Genomic DNA, 14,447 nt, shown 5'->3' with positions numbered 1-14,447 from the left:
TGATTGGGACTATAAGAACGAAAAGTATAAATGAGAAAAAAAATGAATGTAGATGTGAATGAAGAGAACTTGGTGTATGTAGATTTATATTATGCGTTGGGAAAAGTTCGCCGCTGGTATGAGCGAAATTCATGAAGTTCGCCAATGTAGTGGGCGAACTCTATAAAAATAATGAAGTTTTTCATTAAAGTAAGCGAACTTCATAATAATAATAGGCAAGTTCGTTATTGTAGTAAGCAAACTTTCTTCAAACTAAAAAAAATATATTTTAAAAAATAAAGATAAAATTATTTGTTTTGAAAAATAAATATTTTTTTAATTTATTTCAAAAAAGCTTTCCAATATGTGTATACCGAAGGCAAGAAGTAGCACATAAAGGGACCCCTGAGGACTCGTGCATTATTTTTGGTCACTACGCTACTCACACACCCACACTTTGAGGGGTTTTTTTAAACCCTATCCCAGCTGGGGTTTGAATTTAGTGCAGTTTGATTAAGAAGCAATGTCATTGACTCATTGCCACTTGGTCTAGGCCTCTACTGCAGGACTTGTGCATTTTTAACATCTTCGATCTTTAATGGAGCTGTAGGGACAAACCAAGAGTAGATTTTATTAAAATTTGATCCTCCATCTTAGCCAACTTTTATGGGCTTCGGCCCAATCCTTCAGCGGGCCTCTGTCCGAAATGGTCCTCATCTATTTTAATTTAAAAGGAATCAATTAACACTGTGATGAGTAATGACATAAACTTCTTCCTCTTATATTTTAGAGAAATTGATTGAAATTGAAATTATTGTGTGTTAAAAATATACAAAATGTCATTTTTACCCGTTAAATATTGGTATAAAAGAGAAATTGGAGTCTTAGAAACGAGAAGAGATATGATGGTGGTTTGGCCATTGGCGATGAGATGACAGTTATTGGTGATGGTGGAAGATATTGTGGTAAATAAAGAATCAAAATATAAAATCAAATCGTTATATCAAATTGTAAATTAAATAATCAATTCTTATTTTATATATACGATTTTAAACATAATAATTCATTTCAAATTGAATCAAATTAATTTTTAAAATATTTTATTCCAAACACACTCTTAAAATTTAAATCTCATTAATTAGATTATATTGCTTTTAATATATATGCCTTAGGGATTTTTTTTTTTTTTCTCTTAACTATAAGTAGACCACGATGGTTCTTCATGGTTTCCAAAATTGAAAGTAGTGATTACATAAAGCCAACTAGTACATCATCAATTATTGGTCTATTCTTTCAGGTACACCACAACCAGAACAAAAATCTTCTGTGAATAGCTATTGGATTTTATCAATTCGGAAATATTAGATAAACAAATAAAAACAGCTAGAAATGATTTTATTTAATATTTATTAATTGTTGCTAAAGTTAATAAATGTCAAATAAAATAAAGTTTAGCTATTTTTGATTAATTATTTTTTTAACTAAACATTTCCGTTATCCATTAAATTCGTCTTTTAAAAATTATAATTAATCATGTTTATTTTTCCGTCACTCTATTAATATTTTATGTCAATGATTGATGACGCGAAATTTTAACTCACAGCATATACACAGTATCTATCAAATCCACTTAGATGCAGATAAAGATATATTTATGAAAATCTATTAATTTAATCTCTAAATTGTATTGGTATTAAAATTTATGTAATTAAAAAAAATTAAATTAATAAATTTTTATAAACATATCTAGTTAATATTCAATTAGATATGTCAAGTATCATATATACTATCAATTAACCTTTTACTTTTACATCATTAATGTTAACAAAATTATTAATAAATTGATAAAAGAACAAACGCAATTAATTTGTAATTTTTGAAGTACTAATTTAATTGATAACTTTTTTTGAAAACAAATATGAAATTCAAAAATGACAATTTTTTATAAATTTATTTGATTATTAATCTGACCAGTATTTATGCATCACTTCTTTCCTTATAAAAAAAATTCCTACCTCCTTTATTGCCTTCTTTATTTAGTAAGCCATTAGCATGTTCTGATTCTTTTATTGAAAATTAAAAAAAAATAGCCAAAATTATGTATCCAAATTTTTTGTCTTTGTATTTTTAGAAAATGTTTTAAAAACACTTTTAAAAGATATTATAAAAAAAAATTATTGAATAAAAAATATAGTTGTGTTCAAATTTTCAACACATTAAATATATCGATAATACATTAAAAGAGACAAAATTTTCTATTTTAATTTTTTTAACTACTACTCTTAAAACACTCTTTAACTAATTTTACAATTAATATATCTTTACTACCCGCTAGTGCATCAATACCGTTAACAACTTGCAAGAAATGCTAAACTAATATGGCACCTGGCTAAAAGTTTAACCGTAGTGGAAATAATTGATCCATGATTTTAGGCAAAATCATATCATGTTAGTCAACTACTGTTGCCAAAATTTTTGCAACATTCCAAACTATATTGCCTTCTTCACAACTACTATATATATTATATTTGTGACAATTTATCTTTTGCCAAAAGAAGAAATAGCAAAAATCACAATCATATGTGGGGCTAGCTGACCTAGCTCACTCCAATTAAACCGATGTTTGCTCCAAGTCTTGTGAGGCTTTGGGCATTTGCTCCCTGCTTTTTCCCCACAGCACACTGTACAGTCCTACAACCAATGCCAACCCTCCTAAAAGGCTGTTCACATTTTTTTTGTATTGTATGTATAGATTAGTATATAATTAATATAAAATGTTTAGTTTATCATCAAAGTGTATATAGAGAATATAAATATTAGTATAAAAATATAATTTTACGCTAAAAATCAATTATTAAATCAATAGTTATATATTTATGTATATAATATAAATTATTTAATTTAAATTTAATATATATTTTATATTTTAACATATATTCTATATAAATGACTGATTTGATATTTAATTTTATGTATATATAACATAATAAAAAAAATTACTAAGTGAACAAATTATTTTCATAACAAATTCAATCTTTTTTTTCTTATGCCTCTCAATTAGTTTTTATTGTGCCAATAAACTATTAGGCCTATGATCCACGAATACGGACACGGGCACAAAATACGACATGATACGAAATATGTGGACACACAAATTTAAAATTTTTATAAATTACGGGAATATGGCATATATATAAAATATAAAGTATTTTTTAGATAAATTATAATGAATATTTTGGTGTTTTATCGATATTGAAATATAAATTAAATTTTTAATTATTTTTAATATTTTTTTTAATTATATAAAGTATTTAAAAAATTTTTTTATTTTAAATCTTAATAATATATACTATTTCTAAACTCATTTCAAAAATAGATGTCAAGAATAAGACTAGATACGCTGACACATAATGATATTTAGATATGTCCAAATGTGTCGAAAACAAATTTTTTTATTTTTTATTAAGACACGGTTAAACACAGAAGACACGTGTGTTAGACGAGTGTCATGTTCGAAATGTGTTCGACACGCAAACACGATAAATAAAAAAAATTGTCTGTACTTTATAGTATTAGATTAACTTAATTAAACTTAGTTAACAAAATAATTTATTTATATAGCATAATCTCAGTTGAAATATCACAACTCAATCAATATGTTAGTAGAATAATAAAGCTAATTAATTACCTCCCCAAAGTGGTTATCTCGCCCAAGATAATTGCAGAGGCGAAGATTGTGATAATGAGGTTAAGTGGTGTTGACATTGCTAGAAACACAGGTCCTTTCTTTTCTATAACCCATGTCTGCAAGTAATATGTGACACCGGTCACCATAACCCCCTGTTATTTACAATCAGTCATGAGTTTATAGACTACAAAAACTGAGGTTTGTTAATAAATAATTAACAATGTACATTAATCAATATAGGTATATATTAAGGTTGAGAGGATTAACATACACAGTATACTACGGATAGGAGCCTGAGATTCCAACCCAGTTTCCATTCGTCGATGTTCCTTTCTACGGCCAAGGCAATGACAAAAGATTGAATTGAACTTAAGAAACACTGAAGAGTTGTGAAAAGAAGCTTGGAAGGATAACCTTTTATGACAAAAGCCTACAGGTTAATTAATCAACACGAAATTAAAATTAAATAACATGTTAGCTAGGTAATAATTAATTAAGGACCAAAACATAAATTAAGATTAAGATTATACCTGTAGCACAAGCCACATCCCCCAAAAGGTATTGGAGAGGAGCATGAAGAAGCAGCCCTTTATCCATGTATGAGATTGAGCATGACCTTGGTGTTGTTGGGTTTTATGGTAATTTAGAATGTGATAGTGGCTTAGAAATTCCAAATGAGGACCCTTGTAAAAGGCAAGAATTGCTGCACCAACCAAGCATGCACCAATGCCTATCAGCTTAGCAATCCCCGCTGCTGTCTTTATTTTCAAGCTTTCAATCCTTAAAACATAAAATAAACTTAATTAACTTGGAGTAACAATGTATATATGATTAATATATAAGACCTATAAAGAAATGTTAAACACACACTCTTCCAGTTAATATATTGTCAAGATTAGAGGAGCTAAATAATACTTAAAGTAGTGTATACTTTTAGGAGGTAGTAGATGTTGAACAATAGAATCTGATTATAGGAGGGTATATAGGAGAATAGTCACCTCTGTTATTTATTTTCTATATGGCTGGGAATAAAATGTCTGGAAGGGAAAAATGGGCGTTTCTCAAAGGAAACGGTTGCTTCACGTGAATGCCACATAGCAATAGCATGTAGCTGTAAAAGCTCCAATGCTAGAATTGAAGAACAAACTAAGGGTCCAAATGCGAACGCATCATGCTCGTTAAATTAAACCATTTAGTTGTTTCCCCAATCAGGAACATATATAACAATAATATACTCTATATATAATGGACAATATATATATATATAGTAAGGAGATCTTTATTTAAAATTGTCTGATTTAATTTGTTATCCATAATTTTATATATTTATTATATTTAATATTATTATTTATTTCAAGAGTAATAATTATGAATGCAAGATAAAATAATTTTTAATGAATTTTATCTTTTTTTTTTCAAATATTTTTTATATACGATGTTGCATTGTGCTCCATAATTAGAGTGAGGAAGCTAAGCCCCCATGCAGAACAAAGAAAATATTTTATTAACACTCGAATTATTATGTTTGATAAATAATAATAGTGATGATACTCATGAATTCATTATTATTTCTGAATTTCAGTGAGATTTTATTATGATTATTAAGATTAGAGTTGATGGCAATAGGCCAACATGTAGTACACCCGCTTTTAGATGTTATCACTTGCAGTCCCAGGTAGAAGAATCTCCCAGTAAGCATCGGCATCTGTACGTTGCTACGTCTTGTCCTCTCTCATCTGGAAAGTGATTTTAAATCTTTCTTTTGTAATTTCTTTTCTTTTTGGTACAACCTTCAACCTAATTTGCAATATTTGAATTTCAGACCTAAACCTGTAGCGGCTAGATATAACAAGGCTAGGATCTTAACCAACCATTAATACTTAATTAGGTTTATTGGAGAAGAAACGAGAGCTGGACCAGCCCACAAAAATCCCACTTTGATTTTGCACTTAGCATGGCTAATTTTTTTTTTTTGTTACTAACTATTTTCGATTATTTATTCACAAATCACTCATTATCTTAAAATTATTTACCTAGCTAGAACATCAATATTTAGTATTAGATATTCTAGTTATATCTCTGTCCCATAAGTATAAAGATAAAAGAATCAAATAGATCTCACCTTAATCAATTTATATTCCGACAATTTCTGTAGACACCGAAGAATTCATATAATATGTATTTAACCTCTGATGTATGCATATATATCTCTGAAAAAAGTTACAAACAGTACCTTTTATCTTTCACTTAACTAAAAGACGTAGGAATCGTCAATTTAATCAAATTTACTAAAGGTAGTGTTACGTTGGAAATACGAATGGCATATCTAATTTAAAATGTCTTCTTTTCTAAGTGCCTTATCTTCACACCCTTTGCCCTCTTTCTTTCTTTCTTTCTTTCTTTTTTCAACTGTTGTCATTTTCCTTCATATTTACACTCAGAAATGCGTCTATATCTACGTGTACTACACTACTATTTATGTATATAACTGATGATCAACCTTCTAGTTTCTACTACGTCAAAATGCTATATATATATATATATATATATATATATAAATTTAAGATATTCGTGGTTTATTTATTTAAATGAAATATAGTGTATGGTATAGATCTCTCTAGCTAGATACCCTAAAGAATAAAATATGAAGGCAGTACTTTTAGGATTCGCTAGCTGCGAGTGTTATTCACAACTCATAAGGAATATGAACCAACAAAACCTGAAAAACTGGACTGGATCGAGCTGGTGATGTCCAAGTATTTAAGTACAACTCATGTTTTTGCTTGATCCTCTTTTGAGGATATTTATATGACCCTAAAGCGACAAAGTTGACAAACTGATAAATTAGAGTTAAATCACTCTTAAAAACAAAGTAGTGAAGCTCACACAGGAATTATAAAGTTAATGGTCATATATAATTAAAGTCGGATTATTTGAGTTCATTACTTAAAGACAAAAAAAAAAAAAAAAAGTTTTCCATTTTGAAGTGTATTTTTGTATTTCCATGACAGAGGACAGAATTTAAAGACAAGTTATGGTAGGTAAAATTAAATATGTGGTACCCGAGTAAGAGCGCCAAGAAGAAGGTGATAACTGGAAGACAGTTTGTGGTAGCAGCAGCCAACGTTGCTGACGTGTATATAAGACCAATACCATATACATCCAAGCTCAAAGTAATGCTGCAAATTATTAAAAATTAAATATAATTAAGTGTAAATCTGGAACATATATGAACTCATACGTACCCACAGAATGAAAGGAGGAAGATCTTGCAGAAGGTGACGAAAGGCAAAGGCGGCGCAGTTTTCCTACACAATTATATATTAGTGGAACAAGTTTCACATTATTATTATTATAGAATTAATCTGAAAATGAATTAAATGATATGAAAATCAAATTAATACCATTCGAAGAAGAGAGCAAAAGGGATGAGAAAAAGGGTTGCAATGGCCTGTCTGTAAAAGACAAAGACGAAATTGTTCATGCCATGATCGAATGCTGCTTTTGATAGAAGGAACATGGCAGCATATATGGCTTGTATTACAAACACAACCGCATAGGCTCTCTGTCGTTTCATTACTACTGTACTCTACTCTCTCTTTCTTTCTTTCTCTCTTTCTTTCTTTCTTTTATTTCTGAGGTGATGAGTGATCGATGATGAGACTCATCACATCTATCTCACACTTCACACATAGTAACAAACAAGACATTAATGTAATTAAGTGATATAATAAGGGCAGGGGGACGTGTGTGGTTTTCATTATATATATATAAACGTAACCTTTGCTCTCATCTCTACTTCTTTCGAATTGGGACCCACCACATCCCTCCCATCTATTTCTTCACTCTACTGCTCTCTGTTTTAGCAAAATTCTTTCCTGGCTTCATGCATTCATTCCCACAGGTTTCTTTTTGCAACTTGTCCTCCTCTCATCAAATTTAATACCATAATATTGATGTTTTTGATACTATATACTATATTTTCATCACGTGTTTTTTCTGAATTTAAAAACAAAATTTTGCTAAGCTCATTAAAATTTATTATTTTTTATTATTATTTAGTTATTAACTCAATTTTTTTAGTTTAATTTTTTTAGTCTAGTAATCTAACAACATATTTTATCTTATATTTTTAAATATTAATAACTAACTAATAACTAAAAATAATAAATTCAAATAATTTTGAATATTTTTTTAAAATGTATTTATTTGATTTTATATCATAAAATAAATTGTATTTTTGGAATTTTGAAGATGGTGAGACATATAATAAATGGAATGAAAACAAAATATAAGGAGTGGATGTGAATTAGAATGAAGAAAATGTGATTTGAATATTTATTTAATTTGGGGAATGATAGGGCCAACATCTTTAATGTAAAAAATATAAAAAAAAATTACCAGTATTGGTTTAAATGTAAAACAAAAATAAAAAATATTAGTTAATATTTTTTAATTATACTATTTATATACTAAAAATAAATTACTAAATTAAATTAATTATTAATATAAAATATATATTAAAATATAAAAAATATTAAAAATAAATTAAACAATATATAAATTTATACACAAATTTATGAGTAATTTACATGAATGAATAGTTTGGAGTTAAAAATTAAGTAAATGTCCTAAACTAATTCTTGTTACATATCCGTTATGAACATATTTATATAAATCAAATTAAATGAATTCAATTTAGTATGTTTGAGTAGTAAATCGAATCAATCTTAATTTACTACTAAGTAAATCAATCTTGATTTAATCAAATTGATTCGATTTATTACTATACAACATATACATAGTAAATTGAATCAATCTAATTCGATTTACTGTCTATACATATTATTGACATTTATTTATTTATTCATCTTTAAAATATTATATTAATTAAAAATATTTTAATTATTTTTTAAATTACATATTGTATAAATATAGTGGATCTTTTTATATTATTGTATAACTATCTGTTATTTCTGACTCTGAAAAAATCCAAGTTTTAACACTTATACTATTTTGGAGGGCCATACTTTACAATAACTTTTTCAACATCAAAAATCTCGATAACGATTTTTTAGATACTAATGAGTCAAACGATAATTTTTAATGAATTTTTAGAAATTGTTTATTATTCCATTTTGAGTTAATAAGTTTGTAAAAATGTAAATTTTTGCAGATTCGATTTACTATGTATATGTTGTAAGTAGTAAATCGAATCAAGTTGATTCGATTTACATATATATGTTTTATTAGTAGTAAATCAAATAAAGTTGATTCGATTTACTACTCAACGTACTAAATCGAATTTATTTGATTCGATTTACATAAAGATGTTTAGAGTAGACATATACAAAAATTAATTTAAAACATCTATGTAATTTCAACTCCAAATTATTTATCCATGTAAATTATCCCAAATTTATTATAGTTAATTTTGTGTGCTCATAAAATTTTTGTTTATTTTCCTAGTTAACTAAAAATAAATGATCTACTAGAGGTGAATGTTAGTGATAATATGTTTAGGAAAGAAAAATGTTTGGGACCCATAATTTGATAGTTTAGGAACTAGCTACAAGTAGCCATAATTTTTTTTTGTTTAATTTTATTTATTTTTATTAATTATTATTAAAATAAATATATCATATTAAATGTTATAAGTACATAATTATAAATGTAAATGTTATATATATAAAATTATAAATATATTAAATTAAATAAAATAATTTTAAATTATTATCCCTCTATCATTATTATTAGAAAATTGTATATGTTCTAATTTATGGCTACGTTTGATTCTGAGAATAGGATAAGATAAAATACTAAAAACAAGACACAAAGAATAGACATACAAAAATTAGTGTTCTTATATTTTATTTAGTGATAAACTAAAAAAATGATGAAAGTTCAATTTATTCTCATTTTTTTCTTTTAAAAAAATATAATAATAAAAAATATAATTATAAAAAATTAACAAAAAAAAAAAAATAAAAGAGCAATGCTACATGACCAGTAAAATTTTGGCTAGCACTTAGCTAGTATATAATTTGCACTCATATTTACTAATATTTTACACACAAGAAGCATATAATTTGCATCTATGTTCACGAGAGTTTTGCACACATAAACTAATACAGTTTGCACCGACGCTTTTTAGAATTTGTATACATAAATTAGTAAAATTTATTTGCTAAAAATAATTTAGTATTTATGCTGGCTAAATTATGACAAAAAAATACTAACAGTTGCTGGTCCTCAAAAATTCTTTAAAATAAAAAATAAATTGTATCATTTGTTAGTGTTTATGTGTTATTTTTATCAAGATGAACATAAAATACACTAATTCAATATTTCTAAATATAATATTTATGTTCATATCTCATCTGTTAAATATAATTTTATGTCTTTGTATACATATCTCAATATTCCGTATCTATAAACAAATGCGACCTAAAAGCACACCATACTCATGCCTAGAGTTAGATATTCGTATAACTGCGACTCAGTTCTTAACCAAATATAAACATGCCATCAAATCTTCAAATCGAAAAAGTAAGAATCTCAATGCAATATCCATACATCTTGATATATGATCATCAACGTTTTGGAGAAACACACATTGTATCCAATCTGATGAGTTCTGCTTTATCCATCTTAATTTAATTTTCTATTAGTTAATGAGGGCATATGCTTAATGCTTTAGTTAACTCTAATTTGAATTTGTCCTCTATATATACTTTCTTCTTCTCCTTTTAATTGTTAAATGAACGCGGGGCATATATATACAACTTGCAAACTGCTGAACATGTATGTGTGGTCATGTGGACCAATTCGTCGTTCTTTCAAGTTAAGTATTCTTCGGGCAAAACCACATCAACTTTTCCAGCTCCTAAATTAATAATTAATCATTATATATTCTCAAATATATTTCTTAAAAAGAAGCCCAAAAAGGGAGAAAAAGAAAAAGGAACATGTGATTTTGCCATGAAATTAGGTTTAGTATGATAAAATTTTTTAAAGAAGTGGAGTTAATATTTAAAATGGTTCCTAAAATTTTAAGACGTGACTCAAACTTAACCATCCGTCTATTTTTATTACGGAAAGATGATGTAACACGATTAAACGACGTTATTTTTCTGTTTACGCTTAAATGATGTCATTTTACTATTCTTTTGTTACACAAATTGTCAATCGAAACCTTCCTTCTTCGTACTCCTCCTCAATTTGATCGGTCAATCCCTATCTCTCTTTCACACCTTGTTACACAAACCTCAATCGATCTTCTTCTTTTTCCTCCTCAATATTTTTTTTAATGTCTGGCAAGGAAACTAAAAAACTAAAGAAGAAAAACAAACTCTTTTTGGAAGAACAAAGCTCAATTCACCATGATCATATAAAAACAGCAACAAATCAACATATTATAATCCAATAAAAGAATAACTAAAAAAAATTTGAAAAACTTACCTGATAATGTAAAGGCAGGTCGCGGGGAGAGAGAGCGAGGGAGACCAAGCACGATAATGCAGAGACTGGCAAGGAGGAGACAGCAGCGACGCAAGCCCCTATCGGATGAGGACGCAACAGTGACAACGACGACAAATGCACAGCGGCACAAGAGCAAGTATACGTGACGATACAGTGAAGGCGAGCCATGGACGGAGGCAATGATGTAGTGCTGAAAATGCCATAAATTTGAGGGTACAATTTGAGTCAATTAAAAATTAGAGGGCTAAATTGAGTCGGGGTCAAATTTCAAGGGTCATTTTAAGTATTAACTCAAAGAAATATTTGTGCTTTTCAAAAGAACAAATTTTTCATTTTGAGTCGGATAAATTAAAAATCTTTGTATTTGTATTTATAGCTTTTAAGAGATAGAGTGCTTTTGAAAGCACCTAAAGTGATCTTTTTAAAAATGATTTATGTTTATCAAAATAAAAAGTTTAATATAATTTTATACATTAATTTATTTTTAAATTTCATTCTTACACTTATATTTATTATAATATTTAAATTTAAAAAATTATTTTATCAAACATAATTATTATTATTTATATTTATTAAAAATTATTTGTAATTTAATTTACTAAACATAAGTCTTACCACTTTTAAAAATTAATTTTTATACAAACAATTTTTTAAAATACAAAAGTGTTACCAAACAAAGTTTTATTACCAAACACGCTAGAATGTCTATAGAAAGAGAACAAAATCGGATCAGAGAATAACTAATTAATAATCTCTTCAGACTTGAAATAGGATCACCTTAATTAATTATGGTAAGCTTTCAAAGTTTTAATTTCTCTCACTAGTTATTCAAGGGTTTGTGGCGGATCTCCTACTCATCCAAAAAATAACTCAAACGGAAGTAGAAATTAGAACATTTTTAATATTAATTCTAATTTTAATTTTATTTTAGATTTTATAAAAATATTTGTAAGACTATATATCATAAATAATAATTTTAAATTTAAAGTAAAATTTATTCTATCAATATTTAGTCTTAGTTTATTTAAAATTTTTATATTATTTTTAATTACTTTATCAACATAATTATACGGATAGTAAAATTTTATTAGTTTTCCATAAAAGTAATATTGTATTTCTAAGATGATATCGATTTCATTTCATATATTAACTCCAATACAAATTTTAATTTTAAATCAATTCATTTCTTAAAAATATCAAAAATAATATTTTAAAATTATTCTATTAAAAATGCTCTTAGTTATTGGTTCTCGATAGACATATAATACATATTGACTCAAAAAAGTTATTCAAGGGTTTTCAACAACTCACGGTTTGGAATTACTCGATTTAAGATCTTGGGAGAACAAAGTTATTAAGATCATTTTTCTAAATTACTGAAATGTAACCAAAGACATATCCCTTGACAAATTTTACGGTAGCTAAAAAGGAAATATTTTTGTCATAAAATTAATTTTTTTAAAATTTTAATTTAATAAAAAAATACACATAAATAATTATATTTCTAACCGTTTTTAATACATTAATATTATAACTTTGTACATAGTGCATCTAGTAATCCATCAATCATTCTTAATTAATAAAATCGTACTAGATAACAAAGCAAGTGTTCTAACAGGACTAAGAATAACAAAAAATAGAAGATTTTAATATAAAACAGAAATTTTTGAAGTTTTCAATACTTTATTGAATACATTGATAATATATTAAAAAATTTATAATTTTTTTACATGAACCCTTTTAACTAATGTTCTTAGAATACTTTTTAACTTAATTATACAAAATGAAATTGACTTTCATACGTTATAATTAGATTCATTTTAAGAATTTTAATATATGTTTCGGTTCGGTCCAACAAGGGCCATGGGTCCACTTGCGGATTCCTAACCCACCGGACATTCCACCCGCGGCTAGAAGTAACCCGCGTGCCACTTTATCTTACAGAGGATCTGGACAGCTTCCAGAAGCTTCTAGACAGACGGGCAAAAGAGAATGGGTCCACCCGAATTCGGAGTATAAATGGGAAGGGACCTACCCCTCTCCAGAAGTACGTTACCCTTTATCCTAATTTGCCACCGCATTGTACGGACTCTAACTTTAGCATCAGAGTGTCCTTACAGGTGGCCCTACCCTCCGACCCACCGACAACTCGCACAACCTTCCTCCTTGCGGAACTCGCACACAGGTCCAGATTTCCCTTCACAACTAGTTGCTCCAGACCCGACTTTATTTGAAGCGCCATTCACCCGAGCAACCGAATATTGGCACCGTCTGTGGAGACCTGGCATGAATATGAAGCTCTTTTCCCATGTAGAAGAGGTACGAGAGGAAGGAGGAGCCCGCCTAAGGAGCAGGGTGAGTTCGGCAACCTCGCAGGAACTTCTGAGGCCCTCGGCTCGTCAAGATGACTCCCACTCCCGATCTCCCGAGAAACACCCATTTGGTAGGACAGGAGGTGATAAATCCAAAATTATGCAAGAGCTCAGACACCGAGTGCAGAACTTGGAAAGGGAGCTGGCAGCAAGGGACTACTACCGTCCCGAGCATAGCAGAGACTCTCATCCAAGCCTGTCTCGTACCTGATCCCCGACCAAGAGGTCAGAAGATTACAGGAGAAGCCCCAAGAGGGACGATGAACGAGAATGTGCCGACACACTATCCCACGCTTACTCCCATGGAGAATCGAAAGGTCGGGGAGAGACGAGGAAAAACAAGGCAAAGAAGCATCAAGATCCCGTTATAATAGGAGCAACCCCTTTCCATCCATCCTTAAGGTTTGGCTGCCGAAAAATTTCGACAAGCCAACAGACATGAGGTATGATGGGACGAAAGATCCCCAGGAACATTCAACGGCCTTCGAGGCCAGAATGAACCTGGAGGTTGTGGGTGACGCTGGCAGATGCCGTGCCTTCCCTGTAACCTTAGCAGGTCTAGCAATATGTTGGTTCAACGCGCTTCTGAAAGAGTCCATTACGGCCTTCACAGATATCGCACAGAGGTTCTTAGCGTAATTCACTACCAGGATAGCCAAGGCCAAACACCCGATTAATTTGCTCGGGGTGACCTAACAGGCAGGCGAGCCGACAAGGAAGTTCCTCGATCAGTTCAATGATGAATGCCTAGAGATTGATGGTCTAACGGACTCGGTGGCAAGTCTATGCTATACAAACGGCTTGTTAAATGAGGATTTCAGGAAGCACCTCACCACCAAGCCTGTCTGGTCTATGCAAGAAATCCAAAATGTGGCGAGGGAGTATATTAACAACGAACGAAGAAGTCAGCCAAGAGGTGGCTGCCA

At 29.2% G+C, this 14,447-nt stretch overlaps 1 protein-coding gene across 2 annotated transcripts; it reads right to left on the bottom strand.

Moving 5' to 3' along the window:
* Nucleotides 1-2,348: 2,348 nt before the first annotated feature.
* On the bottom strand, nucleotides 2,349-7,577 carry LOC112785151 (WAT1-related protein At5g64700). 2 transcript variants are annotated; one of them, XM_025828594.3, is made up of 7 exons: nucleotides 7,072-7,577; nucleotides 6,913-6,975; nucleotides 6,730-6,846; nucleotides 4,198-4,447; nucleotides 3,939-4,097; nucleotides 3,668-3,819; nucleotides 2,349-2,699 (listed from the first exon to the last, which is right to left on the bottom strand). In XM_025828594.3, the coding sequence occupies exons 1-7, from the start codon at nucleotides 7,242-7,244 to the stop codon at nucleotides 2,591-2,593; spliced, it is 1,023 nt and encodes a 340-aa protein (XP_025684379.1). In that variant the 5' UTR covers nucleotides 7,245-7,577; the 3' UTR covers nucleotides 2,349-2,590. The 2 variants fall into 2 exon arrangements, with proteins under 2 accessions (XP_025684379.1, XP_025684380.1); XM_025828595.3 differs by having other exon boundaries at nucleotides 2,349-2,670; nucleotides 7,072-7,405.
* Nucleotides 7,578-14,447: the final 6,870 nt, after the last annotated feature.

This window comes from Arachis hypogaea, chromosome 20 (genome assembly GCF_003086295.3).
Source record: "Arachis hypogaea cultivar Tifrunner chromosome 20, arahy.Tifrunner.gnm2.J5K5, whole genome shotgun sequence".
NCBI classification, from domain to species: Eukaryota; Viridiplantae; Streptophyta; class Magnoliopsida; order Fabales; family Fabaceae; genus Arachis; species Arachis hypogaea.
The sequence above is the reverse complement of the archived record's forward strand: the minus strand, read 5'-3'. Positions and strand labels throughout refer to the sequence as shown.

What these genes read in the sequence shown, in the direction of transcription:
- LOC112785151 (XM_025828594.3), bottom strand. Translation starts at nt 7,244, where the DNA reads ATGAAACGACAGAGAGCCTATGCGGTTGTGTTTGTAATACAAGCCATA. An exon ending in TTCTTGGCGCTCTTACTCGG is followed by an intron (nt 4,448 to 6,729) that starts GTACCACATATT and finishes TTATGTTTTAAG; the next exon opens with GATTGAAAGCTTGAAAATAA. An exon ending in TCCTATCCGTAGTATACTGT is followed by an intron (nt 3,820 to 3,938) that starts GTATGTTAATCC and finishes TGTAAATAACAG; the next exon opens with GGGGTTATGGTGACCGGTGT.